We start from the raw sequence: 21,247 nt of genomic DNA, 5'->3' as shown, positions 1-21,247 counted from the left end.
TAAAGAGGCAATTAAATGATATCCATTTATGTCTAATGATGACACCTTCCGCTAATTGGGTGAATTGCTAATGTGTAAATTTGTGCACACGGTCGGGTGGGAATTAAGAAGGGGGGGAGAAATCCACCCTCAAAGGCACATTTGGCAGGTGGGTTGTGCATGATGGAAAATTATGGAAAGAAGGTAGTGGCTTTGATCCAACAGAGCGCAAGCAAGGAGCAGTCAGCACTACACATGCACTGCCCGTTTTATAAAGCTGAAACTTCCGCAGTTGGCTGTTAGATAGGGAAGGGGCATGCTAAAGCTCATCCTTGAACAGCGGATATGTGAGATTTCAGTAGCCCTGGTTGTTGGATTGGACAAGGGAACTGTGCCCCTGCTTATGCATGCGGTTCTCAGTCCAGCAAAAGAAATGTGCATGGAAGCCACTTGTGTCAAGGTTATTTTATAAAATTAGATGCTGTTTTCCCATGATACTGTTGGGAGAGGTCATCCAGTTTTGGAGTGAGGTGCTGATGGTTGGTTGGCAACCTTCAATCTCGAAAGACGATGGTATAAGCCTACAGCGCTCAGTATTCCCAGGCGGTCTCCCACCCAAGTACTAACCAGGCCTGACCCTGCTTAGCTTCCGAGATCAGACGAGATCGGGCATGTGCAGGGTAACAGGTGCTGATGACATCCAGCTCTTTCTCTCCTTCCAAGGTGGCCTTAGAGTGCAGCCTGGAAGTGGTTGAAACCTGGATGGGGGCTAACAAGCTGAGATTAAATCCGGAAAAGACGGAGGTTCTCCTGGTTCAGAAATCCATTATGCAAGTACTAGAGTGTCATCCAGCTCTGAATGGGGTTGCATACCTTCTGAAGGAGCAGGTCCACAGCTTTTGGGGGTTCAACCTGGATTCACAGCTGCGCCTGGATTCCCAGGTAGCTGCGGTGGCCAGGGGAGCCTTTGCCCAGCTTCGACTGGTGCGCCAGCTGCACCTGTGCTTGGATCGTGTGAACCTAGCCTCGGTGATCCATGCCACAGTGACATCAAGATTAGACTATTATAATGAGCTCTACATGGGGCTGCCCTTGAAGATGTTTCAGAAACTGCAATTAGTGCAGAATGTGTCAGTCTTTGTGCTTGCTGGAGGTCAGCGGTTCGACTGCTGCTCCAGTGGCTGCCCATTCGTTTCTGGGCCCAATTCAAGGTGCTGGTTTTGATCTTTAAACCCTATACAGCTTGGGGCCAGGATATCTGAGAGACCGTACAGTTCATCCATACAATTCATCCTGTCCTCTTCGGTCATCAGAGAGGGCCCTTTGGTGGGTGCCGCCACTAATGGAGGTGAGAGGGGTGGTGGCAAGGAGTAGGGCCTTCCCCATAATGGCACCAGTTCTATGGAATTCCCTCCCCCTTAGTTTATGAACTGCTCTTTCCTTAAAAGCTTTCCAGAGGGGCCTAAAGACACTTCTTTTTACATTTGCCTTCTGAGTTTAGGACTTTTAATATGGAGGTTTATACTGTTTCGTGGGCTGCCTTTTTATCGTTTTACTGTTTGGTGCTGGTTTTTTATCCTACTCTGGGCTTTTAATGAGTTTTTTTAGGTTGTTTACTCTTTTTACAACATTTTAACATTTGTGTGTGTTTGACAATTTTCTGGAAGCTGCTTTGAGTACCCGGCAGGGAGAGCCTGGCATAGTGCCTGCTTTGAGTGTTTGGCATGGTCTTTGACTCTTGTGCTGTCACTTCCGGCTTCTAGGAGATTTTCCAGGTTCTGCAGCTCTGTCTTTAGGGTGGTTGTCTGTCCATCTTTCTCTGCTGGAGAAGAGTTTTCCAGCAATTTTTAACCACTGTGCTTCAAACTCAAACAGCACATCTGCGGACCTTTTGTGGCACTCCAATGTGCTTCGGTGACCCCTGGGGGCTGGGGATAAGAATAGGCCCTCAGTTTGGCTGTACTTGTCGTAAGAGGCGACTAAACAGCCACTGGGTAGATGGGACTCGTCAGCCTGGGAAGGCAGCTCATCTAAGAGAAGGAAAACTCTGATCCCAAACCTCCACTGCCTTGTGGCTACATCCAGTTATGGAAAAGGCTTCAAGAGTCAACCTCGAGGCAAAATCCAGAGCCGGAGTCCCTGAGGCAGTTCGTGGCTGAACACAGTCCCGTTCTGGCAACTCCTGCGACGCTGCTGGAACCAACCGTATTGGCCTCTGCCTTTCCATTGGACCATTTCAGCAACGTGGAGAGGGGGGATTTGCTGCATGGGTAACAGTCTATCCTCCATACCTGCTTTACTCAGGCTTCACACACTGGAGAGGGCACTCTGTTCCAGAACCACCATTCAGAGCGTGACACCACAGTCTTCCGAGACTGAAGGATGCCAACTACTAATGTGCTTCGGCACCCTGGTTGAAAATCACTGCATAGACCCTTGGCCTTACCATGTTTCTTAGGGGCAAACAAACTTCTGACAGGTGACTGGGAAAAGGCACAACTGACATCTGGAAACCCTCACTGGGCTATCAGGAAACCCTGGAGGAGAAAACAGAAATGAGGGCAAAACGGAGAACAAAAAATGCTGAGATGAAATCTGGGATTACAGTAAATAACAAAAGGGGTCTGGTGTACCTCAGTAACCTTAATGGGATGGTGGTGTTTTCAAAAGAGCATTACAAAAACAAAAATTAGTGCTGCAGGTTTGTAGCACTAGAACATTGACTCCTTTGTCGAGATAAACTAACTCGAAGCAGAATTAAACCCCTAGGGAAAGTCTACTCCTGGGGTGCAGCGGACTCCTGCAGTGCTTGATAATGGGATGTTTTTTGTACACAGAAAAAAATACAAAACCAGGGGAAAAAAGTCTCCCGTGTAGCTTTTGAAGTAGAACCACAAAAAAATGGAATTTCTGCAGGTAAAATGCTAAAGTGTGTACAATATTTTGAGAAATTGCAGGGGATGGAATTGACCCCAACGAGCTTACACCTCTGGGAGTTTCACTTCCCACTCATTCCAGTAGAGGCAAATCAAACCCCTGATAGCTCAATTAAGTTAACTTGGTTTGATTTGGTTTTTTAATGGAAAAGGGTGCAGTAGAGTTGAAACACCCCAGGACAACCTAACTGTTGAGTGCAAGGAGTATGGAGTGATTCAGGTTTGCTTTTAAAACATGTTTTCCTTTTTCCGTTTTAACCCTGAGTGGCATGGCTGAGCCCCTCTGGCAGCTGGGGCTGTGACACTAGACGTCCCGTCCCCCCAGAAGTGCCTGACTCAGAAGTGACTGCAGTGATGTGATGTTCCATCAAAAATGTAGTGCATCTAACCCATGAATGGCCAGTCTTTAGCATCTGTGGCAAGAGCATTCGACTGCTGTGGCAAAGAATCCAGTCCATGGCTGTGCTCTTGTCCACCTATCCAAAATGGTGCTGTTCTGCTAAAATCACTGGTTGGATGGGGGTTGCCTGTGAACTGTAGTATGAAGTGGTGCGGCTACTAGTCATTGGCTCTATGGAACCTCCACTTTTAAGACAGTATGCCACTGAGCGTGCTGCTTGCTCATATTGCCACTGAACGTACAGCTGGGGAGCAACAGCAGAGAGGGCTCATGCCTTCCTGCCCAGCTTGTAGGCTTCCCAGAGTGGGAAAACATGATATTGTTTTCCAGTTTTCCAACTGGCTTGAAGGGATCTAGAAGAGCTTCCATTCTGAAGTGGCATTATCTGTGTCTTTGGGCTTCCTTTGTGGAACAATTGTAACCGGGGGCGGGGGGGGTGGGGAGAAAGCAGAATGTCCCCTGATCTTACCAGGGTAAAAATACACTTCCAGAATTTGCTTATGTTACAGTGAAATTGATTCAGTGATTTGGAGGTTTCCCCAAAACATCCACAGGCTCAAGTTCAAATCCCCACTGCTGTCACAACTTGTTGGATGAAACAACAGTTGCTGGGACAGATGGGATGTGATAGAATAAGAAGACAGATATAGGCTGGGCAGACCCACAGGAGATTTGTCAGGGCAGCCCAGTATATGGACTTGTTAATAAGCTTAAAGTGTGTTTGGCCTAGACTAGGGCAAGAGGATGGTATAATCCGCACCACATTCTGTGCTCTGGTCCTATTCAGGGTCCATATTTTCAAGTAAGAAATACTGTACCATAACAGCAAAAATTCTTGAGAAAAAAGTTTACTTTAAAAGTCATTCAGCTAAACTGACCTTTTGCTTAAATGGTTTTTGAAAGGACTGATGAGTGGACAATAGGTCAATCAATTGACCTACTGCTGTGAGGGCTAAATGGAACCTCTGGGTGCAGAGAAAAGAGGCTTCAGAGTGCAAGCGGCTGAAGATGGGGTGGCCTTGGCGGCCCATCCGTGAGGCCAACTGAAGCAGTGGCAGGAGGCTGGTGTGGAGTGCCAGGCCTACTTGCTTCTACTGCTTCTCTGCCCTGGATGGGAAAAGAGGGGGGCAGAGAGGAAGAGGGAATGTGGATGGGAGGAGGACGCTGAGCTGGTTTAATTGCCCTGAGGGAGGTGCAGAGGCTGGCACAGCGTTGGGTAAGGGGGCAGCACTTGGCATGCCGCCTCGGGCACCAGGAGTCAGCCTTAGAGGGCCCTTACCTCCAAGCTGTGCTAGTGGACTTCCCAGAGACATCTGTCTCACTGCTGTTGAAAAAAGAATGCTGAGGTGGACACGTCATGCTCTGAACTAGCGCATCAGTTTGTGCAAGTACAGAAGGTTTCCCTTGATCCTTGAGCAGCCAAATATTTCTAAGCAGCTGATAAAAAGCTCTGTAAAATAAGACACCACATAAAATTTATCCCTGGGTATTGGAACACATTCCATGTGTTGTTGGCATCCTTCAGTCTCGGAAGACTATGGTGTCACGCTCTGAATGGTGGTTCTGGAACAGAGTATCCTCTCCAGTGCGCGAAGCCTGGGTAAAGTAGGTATGGAGGATAGGCTGTTACCCATGCAGCAAATCCCCCCTCTCCACGTCGCTGAAATGGTCCAATGGAAAGGCAGAGGCCAATACGGTTGGTTCCAGTGGCATCGCAGGAGTTGCCAGAACGTGACTGTGTTCAACCATGAACTGCCTCAGGGACTCCGGCTCCGGATTTTGCCTCGAGGTTGACTCCTGAAGCCTTTTCCATAACTGGATGTAGCCACAAGGCAGTGGAGGTTTGGGATCAAAGTCTTTCTTCTCTCAGATGAGCTGCCTTCCCAGGCTGACGAGTCCCATCTACCCAGTACATACCATACATAATACATTCCATAATATTTTACTAATTGAAGGCAGCTGTGTCAATCTTCTCATAATACTTGCATTTGAACAGTGGTTTCTCTCCCCCCCCCCCCGCATTGTAACTTTGTACATACAGTATTCGACCTGCTTGCGAAGTGTTCCCAGTCAATGCCTTTGTGTGCCTGCAGTTTTCCCCTCTTAAAAAGGTTTTGCTGAGCCCTGCAGTCCATTGTGAAATGTGCATATTGTACTTCGGAGGGTTTTATATCTCTGCTCTTCCCTTTGATCAAAAAAGCTACACTTACTTATTTGTGCAAGAAAAAAAATAGTATTTTGTTGAAGCAATACTCATCTTCATGCACTGGGTTGAGAGTCTGGTGCTCTCGGCCGTGGTCCATGCCAGCTTTCCTGCCACTGGACTCGCTGCTAGTCTGCAAATTAACACCACTGGTATCGGTGTCCACACCTTTCATCAGTGCGTCTCTTCTCTGTGTGCAGCGGCTTCATGATCTCATCTTTAGGTTTCTCTTTGCCTTAATTCCATAGTTGCTCACACTGTAAAGACAAGGGGATTATCCTTTTAGCATTAGCAGGCAGGATTAAGACCTTCCTAAGTGGCTTGAGATGTGAGTGTGACCCTTGTCTCTATTCCCCTTTTAACCCATCTGCCTGGTAGAGTTGATAATGGCCACTTGCTCCTGAAGCTTTGAGATCCCCTACAAGAAACGGGAGGGGAGGGTACTAGGAATGTAAAAAGCATAGAACCCCTGATAAAGGGGGAAGAGGAAAAGACTCCTTGCTCCCACGGCTTGACTCAAGCTAATCTCCTCTCAGTCTCCCATTTCCTTCTCTGTGTCCGAAACAGCCTCTACCTTTCTGCTCATCAGTTGGGCCCCCTGCTTATCCTCCTTTTAAAGGCTTATCCAGAGGATCAGGCAAAGCAGTCCTGACCACATTTATCCTTGTATAGTTCTGCAAGTCCTGATGCAAAAGCAGATATCCAACTTGCATGTAGTAGAGGGAGGGACTACTCTCTCTCTCTCTCTCTCTCTCTCTCTCTCTCTCTCTCTCTCTCTCTCTCTCTCATTTTTTTTTATTTCTGAAAATCATTCAAGGCAGGGATGCACTCCTGCACTGGAGGGTGGAGATTCTGCCTCTAAGAAAATGAAAGCACAAGGTTTATGGAGAGGGGATTGAGGGACTTGCCAATGTTATCCACTTCTTTTAATTTTAGATCAGCAATTTCAACCACTGTGCCACAGCACACTGGTATGCTGTGTATGGTCTGCAGGTGTGCCAGGGTGGTTTAGGGGAGGGTGATATATTAGCAGGCCCGTTGAGGGATGCGAGCCCCCGGCGGGCAGTGCAGTGTGCCTTGTCAGTTGTCCAAAGGTGTGCCTTGACGACCTTAGCATCTTCTCAGTGTGCCAGGAGAAGGAAATGGCTAAAAACTGCAGTTTCAGATGGTTGCTTTAACGGTGTCCCTGGGGAGGGCTGTTCCGCTGCTTGTTGCTTTAGTCGGCTCAGGCCGTTCTCTTTCAGAGGTTCTTTGGAACTGACAGTTAGGGGGCAATTGCTTGGTTGCCTTTTAGTCAGCTAATTTGATATTAGGTATGCTCCTCACTCCCACAAGCGGTGAGACGTTCGGGAGTGGGGGTGGGGTGGAAGTACTGCTCTCTGCAAAATCCTTGGGGGGAGGAATCATTGGTGATTTATGAGGCCTTTGTAATATTTGGTTTATTTGCAAATGCGCAAGATGAGCATCAAGTGGGACAAACTGCAAGAGGACCCATACAAGCCAGCAAGAAGTTGTGCCAAATTGCCGGAGAGCGGCACTGCACTTCACAGAATCATAGAATACTGGAGTTGGAAAGGACCTGAGAGGTCATCTACTCCAACCCTCTGCTTCAGCTTCTCTCCTCACCTTCTCCCAGCTTCCCCATTCAGTTGGTGTCTCAGTCTTCACCTGAAACCTGCCTGCCTTTTTGAGGGGGGGAGGGGGGGCAAGATGCTGCTTTTGTTCCTTAAGGTAGCCACTAGTTGGCGACTGGCCTGGACACCTTTAAAAGGGGAGTGGACAAGTTTCTGGAGGAAAAATCCATTAGGGGGTACAAGCCATGATGTGTATGCGCAACCTCCTGATTTTAGAAATGGGTTATGTCAGAAGGCCAGATGCAAGGGAGGGCACCAGGATGAGGTCTCTTGTTATCTGGTGTGCTCCCTGGGGCATTTGGTGGGCCGCTGTGAGATACAGGAAGCTGGACTAGATGGGCCTATGGCCTGATGCAGTGGGGCTGTTCTTATGTTCTTAACTACAATTCCCAGGAAGCCTTGCAGGTCTCTTGTTATCTGGTGTGCTCCCTGGGGCATTTGGTGGGCCGCTGTGAGATACAGGAAGCTGGACTAGATGGGCCTATGGCCTGATCCAGTGGGGCTGTTCTTATGTTCTTAACTACAATTCCCAGGAAGCCTTGCAGGTCTCTTGTTATCTGGTGTGCTCCCTGGGGCATTTGGTGGGCCGCTGTGAGATACAGGAAGCTGGACTAGATGGGCCTATGGCCTCATCCAGTGGGGCTGTTCTTATGTTCTTAACTACAATTCCCAGGAAGCCTTGCAGGTCTCTTGCTATCTGGTGTGCTCCTTGGGGCATTTGGTGGGCCGCTGTGAGATCCAGGAAGCTGGACTAGATGGGCCTATGGCCTGATCCAGTGGGGCTGTTCTTATGTTCTTAACTACAATTCCCAGGAAGCCTTGCAGGTCTCTTGCTATCTGGTGTGCTCCTTGGGGCATTTGGTGGGCCGCTGTGAGATCCAGGAAGCTGGACTAGATGGGCCTATGGCCTGATCCAGTGGGGCTGTTCTTATGTTCTTATGTCTCTCCTCCTGAATACTCCAGAGCCATTAACACCCCCCCCCCATTCATGATACTTCAAGCAAGTTCTCAGACACAAAGGAACATCAAGTGATTTCCTAAACTACTAGCCTAATGAATCAGTGACCAGCCAGCACTCCTAGCTGCCATCTCAAAACACTATTTGATTATTGTTTGAACAATATTTTTTTAAAAATGGACTTATAAGCTGGCTTGAAAACACTTTGGGTTAAAAGGCAGCTTCAAAATATTTTAATGCATGAACAAACAGCACCTCCTTTGTTAACAAAACGAAACATAAAAACGCAAAGTGTTTTTAAACACAAAGTATGGTGTCTGAAGCAGGCCAGCATCTGTTTTCAGTCTCTACTGCCCTTTCTAGTCCTGTCTTCCTAAGGTAGGGCGTAAGCACATTACATGGAGCTTGATTTATACTACTCTGTGTCCTGTACAGCTCCTGCCTACCCAGCTCATTTCTCAGGGCTGTACACATTTTTAGTAGTTGCGATAACAGTGCGTGCTTTTGACTTCATCAGAAAATACACTAGACCTCAAGATAGGCTGTTTGCTGCCACAGACCTCTCCTCTGAACCGAGGTTAATCAATGTGGGGTTTTCTTTCATTCGCGTGGCTGTCAGCTGATTTCTGGGACTCTAATGTCTTTAATTACGTTTTTTGCAAATGCGCAGGCTGGCCAACTGCAGCAGAGCATGGAGTGAACAACTAGAGGTTAAATTGATGGATGACCAACAAGATAAGGATTGTGCCTCAGAAGACCAAGAAACCGTCCTGATTAATGGGGTGAAAGAGGATGGTAAGAAAATCTAATTATAGCCAGGGATTCACCTACAACACCTACTGCAAGGCAGTTTGCTCCAGTACCGCATCTTCCCCTTTACTGATGCCATTTCCCAAAAAAAAAAAAAGGGGGGGGGAGGTTTGTGGTCATAAAAATACATGATCTGATCCTAACCCTTATAACGAAGCTGTAGGTTATGCAATTATTACCATCTCCAAATGGCAGGTTTGAGGGAGGAGGAGGGGCTGAGGCTGGGCGAGATTCTCTGCTTTTTGTGTTCCAGCAGAGACAAGGGGTCAGGCACTTCCTGGTCCATAATACAACCTTTTAGCCATTTTGCTGCACCAGATCACTAAACAGCATAGAGATCCGTGTTTGCAGCTGGCAAGGTTTAAACGCACAGCAGTCGAGGACTGATGGACAGCTTATGAAAAGGGCTTATGAAAAATGCATGATCCTTTGCTCTGGATACCTTGTCCAAACATACTCAAAAAGATTCCCAGTCAGAGTGTTTAGGCCAGTGGCTGGAAATAAAAGTGGGTATCAAGTAATGCTAAGTCAAAGAAGGGTGGGCTGGGGTGCGGTGGGGGGGGGTAAGGTGTTTGCTCCTTACCTTGTTCCTTGTTTGTTATGGTGTGTGAGGTGTCTGAAAACCGCTCACATATTTTGTGTCTTGGGAGGAGAAGCTTGCAGAAAGCATCTGGACACTGAGTCCTGCACATTCCCAGTAGTTCCCCCCCCCCCCCACACACACACACAGCACACAAACCAACTTGGTGAGTGGTGATGCCATGGCTCACCCCAGCCTCTTTCTTAACTCAGGGTGTGACTTGCTGGTGGGGTCCCAACTTCTCCATTGGAGACCATAAATCTGATTGTCCATCATGGTGGTAATCCTCAATGTGAATGTTTTCATAAGCTGTGTTTTTATAAATATCAGGGGAAGGACAGTGACCTGTCTCTGCTGAAGCTCTGCTTTGCAATCAGAAGTCCTCGACATTACCAGGGACGGCAGGGAAAAATTCCTGCCTGAAATCCTGGAGAGTGGCTGCCAGCCTTGTTGGTCATACTGACCTAAATCAGAGGTTGGCAACATTTTTTAGGAAAAGAGGCCAAGGGTTTGGCAATTATGTCATCATGTCATTGCTGAACTTCTGGGTTGCTGTCTCCAGCAACGGCAACATTGCCGTGTTGTCTGTGTTGGGGACCTCCCCAAGTCGGGTTGGCAACCTGTGGGCTGGATCCGGCTTGCCACCCAAAGTAATTCGACCTGCAGATAGCTCAGCTTAGGTGGTGAAGCCTCCCGTGCGTCAGACTGTGGCACAGGGACTCTGCGAGGCCAGGCAAGCAGTTCTGCCCTCTCCATATGGCAAATAGCAAATTGAGCAAGAGGCTTTGCCTCCATGCTGACCGTTGTGCGTGCTGGATGACTTTGGTTGAGGGGCTGGACACCTAGGTGGACCTGAGGTCTGACTCAAAATAAGATGTCTTTCTTTGATGCTATGAAGTGCAAATTCCGCAATAGTATATATTATAGTATATTTTTCTGTGAAACTATCTGTGCTACTCTATAGAGCAGGGGTGTCAAACGTAAGGCCCGGGGGCCAGATGCAGCCCGCGGAAGCTTTTTATCTGGCCCTCAGGCTCTCAGCTGCTGAGCAGTGCTGAAGTGTTACTGCTAAAAGGGCAGCCCCACAAAAATTGAGTTCTCCCATATCTTGCAATATGATAAAGATTTGCATGTTTTCTTTTCTGTCATTTGTAGTTAATGAATTCCTAAGTGAGAAAAAGTGCTTATTTTTGGTTATGAATTGCTTAATGACATCACTTCCTGCCTAACGACATCACTTCTGGCCCTCAGCAGGCATCTTGAATGCCATTCAGCCCTCGGTATGAAACGAGTTTGACACCCCTGCTATAGAGAAACAAAAATTGAGATGTAAAGTCAGATGCATATCCAGTATCAAAGTCTAGTCAGTAAAAATGAATTTTAAGTGTGTGATTTTATATAATATTTAAAAAAACAAAACACTTTGGGATCCTTCATCAATGACATTTTGCTGCAGCGTGAGGCCAGCAAACATTATAGGGGGAAGTTGATTAATATTGTTGTTGATTAATTAATGTATTAGCTAATAATGTTAATGAGTCTGTCTAAATTGAAATTAAATGTTAAACTAGTTATGGGATTATTTTTAATAAAACGTCTCCGGCACGGCAACCTGTTTGAGGTCAGTTTGACACGGGGATATTAATTTAGAACGTATTTTAAAAACTAAATAGCAAACAGGGATTAGCTGTGCTGTTGTTCAAGCTCATGTGCCCAGAATCTGCTAGAGTCTGGATCTGTTTTAATATCTCATCCAGTAAATTAAATGAATTAACAACATAGGATAGTGAGAGGGCGGCCGCTGCTCTGCTGCTAGGACTCCGGATTGGTGGGCATCGTCTGCCATCCACTTGTCCACAGGAGGACAAGATTTTGATGTGCAATGCTCAGGTTCTTTCTCTCTCTCTCCCCCTCTCCCTTTTCTCTCTCAGTTCTCCCAGAATCACATGACCTGGATGGCAGTGAGAAGCTCCACCATGCCGCAGACGCTGCAGCTCTGTTCCCGACCCTGACGGTCGCAGCAGCTCAGAAGGAGAGCCCCGTGTGCCACCGCGCCCAGCCAGCCCTGACTTCCAAGAAGCCCTGCTGGCTGAGCCCTCCTTCCCCCTTGAGACTGGCCGATGTCCCCGACCACATTTCCGATGACTCCTCCTCCGTCCACGCCATTTCCCTCACCTCGTGCGTCACAAAGGGAATGAGCACCTGGTCTCTGCCGGGCGACTGCGAGAAAGCTCCCTTCACAGTTATGGAGTCCGGAAGCATGTCGGCGCTCACTGGGGACTGCTTGATGCAGCCGAGTCGGACCTGCCTGGGCTGCTTCATTGAATCGAAGGACGGCATTGATGCAGAGCCGGGAATAAGCCTGAAAGTGGGTGACATAAATAGGGATTATGACACCTGTTCGGTCTCTGATATAGGGATTCATTGCATGAGCACAGGAGAAACCATGAGATATGGGGATCAACTGCTTTCAGACCAGCTTTTAAGCTTCCCTCTGCATAAATCGAGGGCAGCAGACAAAAGAGATGCCGAGAAATCTGACAGTGATTCAGAGGACCCCACTCAGAAAAATTACTATGAGGGATTACTATTAGACAAGTGCAATGGGGAGGAACCTTTGCTAACAAATCCCAACCAGGAGTGGGGCTATTTTGAATCTTTCATTAGTGAAAGCAAAATAGAGCTGCTTGACCTTTGCTCCAAAAACGAGCTTTCTGTAAACCTGTTTTCTGAGGAAGACGTGGATAATTACATGTTCGATGACGACGATTCCACCTTGGGAAGTGACGTCTGCTCTTTGAAGATCCGGTACGAGTCCTTCCAGGACAACATGAGGGAGAAGACGGGGGCCCTGCAGGAGGACGCCCAGTTCAACTTCTTCCCCAGCGTATTCAGCGGGTGCCCGAAAAGGGAAAGCAGAACGGCCCTGAAGAGGGGGCCAAGAGGGTCTGCTGACCCTTCCCAGTTCAAATCCGAGGAGAGCATCATTTGGGGGGAAACAGAAGCAGATGGGGAGGGGGGAGATGAGGAAGAGGATGAGGAGGGTGAGAAAGTTGCCTTAAACAAATCTTGCACCAGTACAGAAGTGGTACAGTACATTGGTCCCAAAAGAAACCACTTCTTGGAACTTGTGAACTCCACGGAGGACTCTGGGGAGTTCAGTGATGACAGCACCTGCACGGAATCTTCCTTTGACGTGCTCCAAGATCTTAAAGACTGCAACAAGTATCTGCCCAGGGACCACTCCAGTTCCTTCATTCAACAGAACTACGGCCTGCGAGCGAAGCGGAAAGTGAGGTACAGTGATGACTACCTGTACGACGTGGACTCCATTGAGAGCGAGAAGATCGTGGATAAGAAGGAGTGGATCCCGGATGGACCCAAGGAGGAAGACGACGACGAGTGGTGCCCGAAGAAGAGGCGAAAAGTATCCCGCAAGGAGCCCCCGGTCATCATCAAGTATATCATCATCAACAGGTTTAAAGGGGAGAAACACATGCTGGTCAAGCTGGGCAAAGTGGATGCCGGCGAGACAACAGTGACCCTCAGCGAGGAACTGTTGAGCAAGTACGCCAGGCTGGCCCCCTTGAAGGCCTTCTGGCAGGAGAGGTGGCAGAGCAGGCTGAACCTCCTCAAGTCGGACCTGTACAACAAGCAGAGCTTCTTCCTCAATGGCACCAACATCTTCTTGCCTCACCCGCGAAAGCGGAAGTGCAAACTGGCCAACAGGCACCGGATTCAGAGAATCAAGGCCATCGAGCAGCCTGTGAGCAAGCAGGGCTCTTCCTCCTCTGAGCTGAAGCTCTGCCACCGGATCGAGGACGATGGCGCGGGTCTGAAGGAGGTGCAGGCCTTGGCTGTGGCCGCCCCTGGCTGTGCTAACGGCTTGCATCTGGGCGACATCGCGAGCCTCGCCTCGTCGAAGTGCAAGCCGCAGGACAGGGACTTCAAGGGCCCCGAAAGGAAGGTTCTCCGCAGGATCAAATTCAAAAGCGAAGCCAGGCTGAAATGCAAGCGGATCAAGGCAGCTGCCAATCTGGCAGAGGGCTCTCCGGCCTCAGAGAATCAGGAGCCTGCAACGGGTTTGAAGGATGAAAGTGTTCCTTCTGCTGCAGACGGCTCTCGCCTCTCCGAGTGCCGGGAGGATAAGGTTGCTAAAAATTCTTCTTTCCTACCCACCACCTGCTCTCCAGACAAGCCTCCTCCATCTGCTAGTATTGCTGCCAATGTGCCCCTTATCCCTGGAGGGTATCTGCAGACATTGCTAGATGCTTCTGATTTGCCAGGTAACGCTGGCATTGCCTACTTCAGCTCACAGCCCCCAGAGCAGCACCAGAACCCACTCCCCGGCATCGTCCAAGCGGAGAAATCATTCCGTGCTCTGCAGCCTGCCCAGAGCTGTGTTCTTTCCCCCCCTTCGGAGTCGGAGCTGCAGCAGTCGCCAAGCCACTTGGAGATTGAGCCGAGCAACTTTGGCGGCGTGTGGCCGGCTGGCAAAGCAGCCGGCGGCAATGGGCAGGAATTTGCAGGGGACATGCAGGAGGGCACTGCGCTGTCGACGGCGGAGTTTGGCAACTGCATGGCTGGAGATGGCCTCCCGGCCACAGGGTACAGTCAAGTAAATCTGAGTAGCAACAAATTACTATACCAAAAAAAGTACATGCAGGATGGTCAGCAACCGCAGTCCGATGACTCTTATCAGCCGTGTCATTTTAATAACGGAGAGGGGCAGTTTCATTTCCAACGAGGCACCCTAAGTACAGATGATGGGAGGCTCGTTAGTTTTGATTCAGTGGGTTCTTTGTCGGTCAGTTCTAGCAATTACAGTTCCCTAAGTTTAAAGTCTTGTGAAAAGGACACGGAAGATGAGATTGCCGACGATTTCTTGGCCCACTGCAGTCCCAAGCTGGTCATTCAGCAAAGCATAGATGAAATAACCCCTTTGAAGGAGTCCACGGACCTTTTGGATATCTCTAACTTCACACCTGACAAGTTCCGCCAGTCCTCACTTTCCGAAATGTCTCCTCCAGATACCCCTAACCTTTCCCCGCAGATAACTGGGTCAGAAACCAAAACGCTGGGTAATATGAAATGTTTCCTTGATAGCTCTCAAACTGTGCTAAGTAATCCGGAGAAGGTCAAGTGGAACTGTGGGGTCCTCCAGACCCAAGATCAGGCAGATAATGGATTCACTTTAAATAATCATCAGTTTCAGTTCCATATGTTCAACGATGAGGATTCTGTCAGCCTCCTCGAAAAAAGCCCGTGCTTGTCAACATTTAATGAGCCATCTGGCCAAATTAGCACCAATAGCAAAGTGTCAAAATCAAAGAGGAAAAGTTCATCTAGTAAAAATGTGGGTACGAACCAAAGCCCTCCCCAGAAAAACACGAGGAAAAAATCTCCAAAAGCCAACAAAGGGGCCGAGAAGCCACCGGGCAAAAATTCTAGGCAGCCTCCCAAATCGACGCGGAAAGGGAAAAATGCAGCTGGCGAAAAGCCTCCAGGCATTGGGGGCAGAGTCGCCGCACCCTTGAACAGTGCAGCCTTGACGACAAAAGCTCTGGTGGAATCCATTCAGCACTGCGGCTCCTCCTCTGTAAGGATAGGGAAGCATAATGGGCTGCCTGGGGAATGGACTCTGGGCAAGGAGACTCTGGGCTGGTCTGAAACTAGCTTAGGAAACACCAACAGCCTTCTTGATGACGATCAAAGGGAATTTGAGGAGCCGTCCAACATTTTGTCAAACATTGCGTCTGGAATGGCCGACGTCCAGAGGTTTATGATGGCCTCCATCGAACCCTTGTGGGGGCCCGTCGGCCACAACAACAACGTCTCGGATATATTCCGGTCGCCCGAATCAAACAGCCTGAAACTGAAAACTCTTAAGATTCTGGCCGGGACCCCGCAAGAATCCAAGAAAAAGGCGAACGGCAATTCTTCGGGAACCGGGAAGAGTCACAAATCGGGTAACAAGGGCTTGAGCAAAAGTGGTGGCCGGGTGGCCTCCTGTGACCCAGGGCGCCCTAACTGTTCCGCTGGGTATGCCACAGACATTCACTCTCCCTTTTTTGATAAAAGCTATAGTAACCTGAGCACTTTAGCCAAAAACGAGCCCACCCATAAAAAGCTGTACCGGCATAAATCAACTTCTAAATCACTGAGGGATGAGAACTGTAAAGTAAAGCGGACGGACCGCGATCAGGCCCATAAGGACCCGGCGGTGACAGCGTCATTTGAAAAACTGAGGTAATACTGCACCAAACTGGCTGGAATGCACCCTTAACTTTCCTACTACCTGCTAAGCCCACTCTTCCTCATTTTTTCCTTCCTGTGAAACCAAGAGTTGCATGAAAGAGACATTCCCCCTTTTACAGGCCTCTTTTGCGTTGTCGTCGTCCTTGTTTTGTTTCCAAAGTGCATGAAAAAAATACTTATTTCTTGCAAGCTACCTAAAAAGAATGACCAATTTTTTTTTTTTTCTGGCTTGGCTTGGGGTTAAATACAAACTAACAAGGCTACTCTTTTTGGTTTCCTTGCTGTTTTGCTTCTTTCTTTTTTTTTAAATTCTTTTATTTATTTTTAAAGGGTTAATTATGTGCTCTTTTTTAAAATGGTTTCAAAAAAGGAAAAAAAAGACTTTTTTTGAACATTTTGTAAGAAATTAAACACAAAAGAGAGGTTATACATCCACACACACACACACACACACACACACACACACAAAGCCAAGATATCCAAATGAAAAGGGTCTTAGTTTTGCAAAATGACAGCTCAGCCCTAGCTGAGCACAATGAGGCAGTTTTACATGCTCTCTTGCCCCCTCTGCTGTTTATATCCTAACCTGCACCACAAAAGCTTCATCTTCCTCTATCCAAGTTAGAGCTTACCTGACTCCACAAAAGCTAACTGAGATGGCATAAAATGTTTGGTTTTTCTGCAGGGAAACAGACAACCTTCTTCTTAAAGCAGAAACAGCGTTTTTGGTTTTACCCGTATTTGAAGAAGCGACACCTTTTTCTAGAAAGACGTTTGACGCTTGCTTAGGGTTTTTTGCCTTTCTTTTCTTTTGGTGGTCTTATTTTTCTTCCTCGCTTAAAAAGAAAAAAAAAAGATAACAATGCCTTGTAATATGTTGAAGTGTTAAGTGCTGAAATCAAAAGTTTGAAATTGTGAGACTTTTATTCTTTGAAAGCAAATCTAACATGGTATTCCCTGTGTTTCAAAGGTCATACTGTTGTACAGTCGCTTATGCACTACTAGCCCCCCCCCCAACAACCACAAAAAATTGTGCCAAACTCTCTGAACAAGTGTTGTCCTGTACATATTTTAACATCTCTATCAACAATGGGTTGTGAGTGTTATTTTTTTCTGGAGCTATTTTTTGCCCTTTGATTTACTATAAGCATTCCAATAATACAATTTGCCACCCCTTTCGAAAGCAACCACTATGGAAAATGATGTTGATCCCTTACAACAACGTACCAAAAGTTTTATGGACATTTGTGCCAAATTGACTTACCTCATTTCATGGATTTTGCCCTGTGGTTTATAGCTCAAGAACAGGTGGGTTGGTGGGAATGACTTTATAATGGAAACTGGGAGACTGTAGCGCCCTCTGGAAAGTATTGATGAGATATTAAACTTCAGTCTAGGAGAGAGTTGATTTGCTAGAGTATTTCAGATACTAGGCAAAAATAACTCAAGGTAAGTTGGCCGGAAACTCAAGTGTCTGAACTGAGTGAATAAAAATCAGCTGTCTATCGCCTGTTTCCTTTGAAGCAAAACCTGTAGCTGAAGCTAATTTCAAGAACAAAATTGTATTGTTGATACTTTGTATCTCAGTTTTCTATATTTTATAATACAACCTGGGATGAATTCTAAAAATAGTTAGAAAATTGGAAACAAATGCATTTCATACTCGGTATTGATATTTCATTTTGAACCGTTTCTTAAAACCATTTTTATGCATATGGTGGCAGAAAGAGCTCTTAGATCCAAACACTGGGTGTTTTCTAAATGTTCTAACCTTTGAAATGGCAATATTGTTTGAAGGTTTGTAAAAAACAAAACTCACAAAAAAACATTTCTAGCGCAATCGTGAATTTGTATGTTGTCTCCATACACGCTGCAAAAGAACATGGAACTCTTGATCTTACCAAATTGGGGCCGGATCCAGACAGTGTGTGCTTCCCCCCCCAAGACAGTAATCAGTGTTGGCTGCTTTGTTAAATGTTACGTTCAAGTTTCAAACCTTAGCCCCCACCCCAAGCCTTTCTCCAAGGAAACTCACATTTTATTTTCTTGTTTATGTGAGAGCCTTTGCATTTTGCTGCTGATTTGCAATGAGATGTGGAAATGGTTTGATAGCTGGGAGATTTCTTGGAAGCCAAGGAGCCAGGATTAAGACACACTGCAATAGTAGTCAGATAAACCGAGAAAGAGGCCTTTGTGATTCAGCAGAGGAACTGTTTCCTCATCATAGTACAGCTCTGAAATACCAGAGATTTCAACTAGTAACTGTAAGTTCCATTTCATTGCTTTCAGTGGAACATAATCAGGGCTGACTTTCTCTGGATTGTGCCCTTTGGGTTCACAGACGTCCCCTGGTTTCTGCAGGGGATACATTCCTTCCCCCCACCCCCCCACGCAGATACCAAAAACTGAATAAGGGGGGACCCTAACTCTACAGTTTCACGTGCCCCATCACCTTCATTGCATTTGCGCAGAGTGAGAACGTGTCTTGCTTGAACAAATGCTATAAGCAGAGAGCTTATAGAAAACGAGCAGGCAGGCAGCCAGCAGCCTAGAAGGAAGACAAAATTCCTGCTTCCTGTTCACTCTTGGTCTCCCTTCTAGGCTGCAGGCTGCTTGCTTTCTGCTGATAGCATTTGTTCAAGCAAGACACGTTCTCACTCTGCGCAAATGCAATGAAGCTAAACAAAGGTAATGGCACAGACAACCAGAGATAACCAGATCCATGCATACTGGGGGATGCCTAAGTATACATGCATATTTTACCATACTAATTTTCAGGCAGTTTATGTTCAACTAGTAGCAGAGGTGAAGGTGGATGTTTACAAATGTCAGGTGGTATGAGTGGAGTCAAAGAGTTCCTCACAGGAACTATGTAGAGGAGTTAGTGGTTCGGCTTGGCCGTGTTGGTCTCTCATCTTTTTGAACCTTACCCAGGTGTTGAGGTGGCTGTGGCCTTTGTTCAGACCCTCTTCCTCTACACTGGAGAATACATGCTGACACTTAATCTGAAGGCTGCTTTGCAGTGGCTCTGAAAGCAATATAGCTTTTTGGCATCCTGAAGGAGGATGCAACAGCTTGGCTTTGAAGTTCTGAGGTTGTGTGGTGTTACAGTCTGGTTTTGGTCCCATTCTGAAGTCTCACAGGAATTGCACCCTGAGAGCCTGGTACTGGTGGATGCTTGAAGGGACCTGTTTAGGCCGGGCCTGTGGCTTCACTCTGGGATCTACAGTGAAGGATGGGCAGGTAGAACTGCAAGCAGGCAGTTCTGTACACAGCTTGGCTGAAGCTAGGCTCTTAAGACCCATGTCCTCCTGGCAACTGTACATAGCTTGAGCCACGGAAATCTTCCTTCTGATGACGTGAGGGCGGCAGGATTGCGTAGCCATCTGCGTGGACAGAGCCACACTGTCTCAGACCATTCTGAACATGGAACTCACCAGCCCTTTCGGAACAAGCTCCTGTGTAGCTCCCCAGCCATTTCAGTTAGGCCAGGGGCTTGCTGCCGAAGTGAGCGGAATGAAGATATGAGGATGTCCTGCCTCATGGCCAGCCTTAGTCCTCCTCCAAGGATGCCATGATAGGGTCTTGCTGGCCCAAATATGGAGTGATCCATTTCCTTTTCTGGTTCTAAGACCATTTTATGTTTGCGGCCTTTCCCCCTTTCAGTTTGCTCTTTCCAGGTGCTTCTCCTCCTCTTCTCTCCCCAGCTTAGCCCCAGTTATGTTCTGGGAATACACAGAGCACCAAACTCGGAGCAAACAGTTGATCATCAGCCTTCTCACCCATTACCTGCATGACTGATAGGCACTACTGCCACCCTGGCAAGCATCCTTCTTTTCTCAGTGGCAAATCTATCACAAAGTGGGCTTCTCTGAGCGAGGCAGCCGATCATTTGAATGCTCCAACATGTCCTAGGCACATGGTGAGGTGGAAACTTGCCCCATACTTGAAAACATTGACTGAGCCAGATCATATTGAGCCCTCATCTCTCATGATTTGCCTCTGATGCGTTGCAGCACTCAAATGACCAACGTAGCATCTCCACGTGGTAGCACATACAATGTGCTTGAACAGCCTTGAATGCAACCCATGCGCCAGCTGTATTAGTTGTGTTCACATTACAACCTTCAGTGTCCTGCAGAGGCAGGTGGGTGCTTATGAGCAAAGGAGTTTGCTCTGTGTTCCTGTTTCTTCTGTGGGGCACAATCCTAACCCGGTCTACTCAGAAGTAAGCCCTATTTTGTTCAGTGCGACTTACTCTCAGGAAAGTGTCGCAAGGGTTGCAGCCTTAGGCTATGTTGCTAACCGGCTGCTGTTTTGGGTGCATTCGGAGTTTGCTGAGAAATAAATGCCCCATCCCAAGAGCCACTGGGTCAATCAGATGTGGTTTTCATGTGCTGCTTCAGGCTTGGCATCGGGAGAAAGGGAGGGGTGCGAGGCTCCCCCCACTGATAGTTAAGGGGTTCCTTGTTTGCTGCTCCTGTGGAGCCAGAGGAGCCCTTGTTGTTAAAAGTGGTAGCTTCCTGCTGGTTGATCCTGGCCGGCACTGATTTGACTGCACCTTTCCTAAGTCTGCTTCACAGTCAATTCATGCGGCATAATGAAGTTCACGCATAATGAGGTACGTCCTACTGAAACATGCAGCAATAGTTAACTGTGTTTCTTAAAAGTGCAATAGGACAGGCATGCGGGACTCCAGAAAACACTGACTGACTTGCCCAGCATCTGGAAAAGCCAGCATTTAACAGTGTTTCCCCAACCCCAGTTCCAGCTCCATGTAGATGCTGCTGTTTCGGGATACTTGGCTTCTCGCACCTCTGCCTGCTGCTTCCTTGTTCTCAGCTTTTTAGGGCTTCTTACAACTGACCTTCTTAAAACTGGAAATGGATCCAAAAATCAAACCCTGATTCTGCCCCAGCCCCACCGATGCTGCTTGGCTTCCAAAAGCAACCAGCCCACACATCTTGGAATCTTTTCCTCCCATGCTCTGCTGTGGTGCACCTCCCTTTCTGCTACCTCAATATAACATATTCACAAGCACCTTTGTCTTGCTTCTGCATTTGCCAAAAACCACTTTCCTCACTTCTTCATCTCTTGGCTTGTTTGAAGCTTTCTTTCTCCTTGTTTTGCTTTTGTGGCACCAAAGTTAGGGGTGTTCTGTCGCACTGCAGCCAGACCCCCTAGGCTTCACTACAGCTGATGGAATTCTGTCATCATAAATGCCCCTGCACCCCCCCATACGCTTTTTAATTTTGTCATGGCTCCAGTGTGAAGGCCTTTTGTTGCCAATGCTGTGACAATGCACTGGCGCCCGTCTGTACTCCTGCTTTCTCTCAGTCTTCTGCTTTTTTAAGGTTAAGCTGCCCCCATTCATTTGGGCGACTGGCTTCTTGGCAGCACCAACTTCCCCCTTCTGTTGCAGCTATCCCCACAGTGCCTGGGTTTTCCCCTGCATCTTGTTCGACTCTTGCTCTTAAAACGCCCATGAT

The 21,247-nt window shown here is 47.6% G+C and overlaps 1 protein-coding gene, 1 long non-coding RNA gene and 1 pseudogene across 2 annotated transcripts in view; 1 reads left to right on the top strand and 2 right to left on the bottom strand.

The window, feature by feature from the left end:
• Positions 1-557: 557 nt before the first annotated feature.
• LOC136663361 (5S ribosomal RNA) lies at positions 558-677 on the bottom strand (annotated as a pseudogene).
• A 4,907-nt stretch (positions 678-5,584) lies between these two features.
• Positions 5,585-21,247, bottom strand: part of LOC136663236 (uncharacterized) — a 40,943-nt gene continuing 25,280 nt past the window's right edge. The window contains exons 3-5 of the long non-coding RNA XR_010795021.1: positions 16,494-16,594; positions 11,676-11,862; positions 5,585-5,775 (exon numbers count right to left, since the gene is read on the bottom strand). This is a non-coding gene — a long non-coding RNA (uncharacterized lncRNA). The remainder of the gene's footprint in view (positions 5,776-11,675; positions 11,863-16,493; positions 16,595-21,247) is intronic.
• Positions 8,830-16,618, top strand: NEXMIF (neurite extension and migration factor). Its single transcript, XM_066640221.1, has 3 exons — positions 8,830-8,905; positions 11,441-15,749; positions 16,444-16,618. Exons 1-3 carry the CDS (start codon positions 8,830-8,832, stop codon positions 16,616-16,618), a joined length of 4,560 nt encoding a protein of 1,519 aa, XP_066496318.1.

This window comes from Tiliqua scincoides, chromosome 12, assembly GCF_035046505.1.
Source record: "Tiliqua scincoides isolate rTilSci1 chromosome 12, rTilSci1.hap2, whole genome shotgun sequence".
Lineage (NCBI taxonomy): Eukaryota > Metazoa > Chordata > Lepidosauria > Squamata > Scincidae > Tiliqua > Tiliqua scincoides.
The sequence above is the reverse complement of the archived record's forward strand: the minus strand, read 5'-3'. Positions and strand labels throughout refer to the sequence as shown.

What these genes read in the sequence shown, in the direction of transcription:
- NEXMIF (XM_066640221.1), top strand. Translation starts at nt 8,830, where the DNA reads ATGGATGACCAACAAGATAAGGATTGTGCCTCAGAAGACCAAGAAACC. An exon ending in TAATGGGGTGAAAGAGGATG is followed by an intron (nt 8,906 to 11,440) that starts GTAAGAAAATCT and finishes CAGTTCTCCCAG; the next exon opens with AATCACATGACCTGGATGGC. An exon ending in GCGTCATTTGAAAAACTGAG is followed by an intron (nt 15,750 to 16,443) that starts GTAATACTGCAC and finishes GTTTTTCTGCAG; the next exon opens with GGAAACAGACAACCTTCTTC.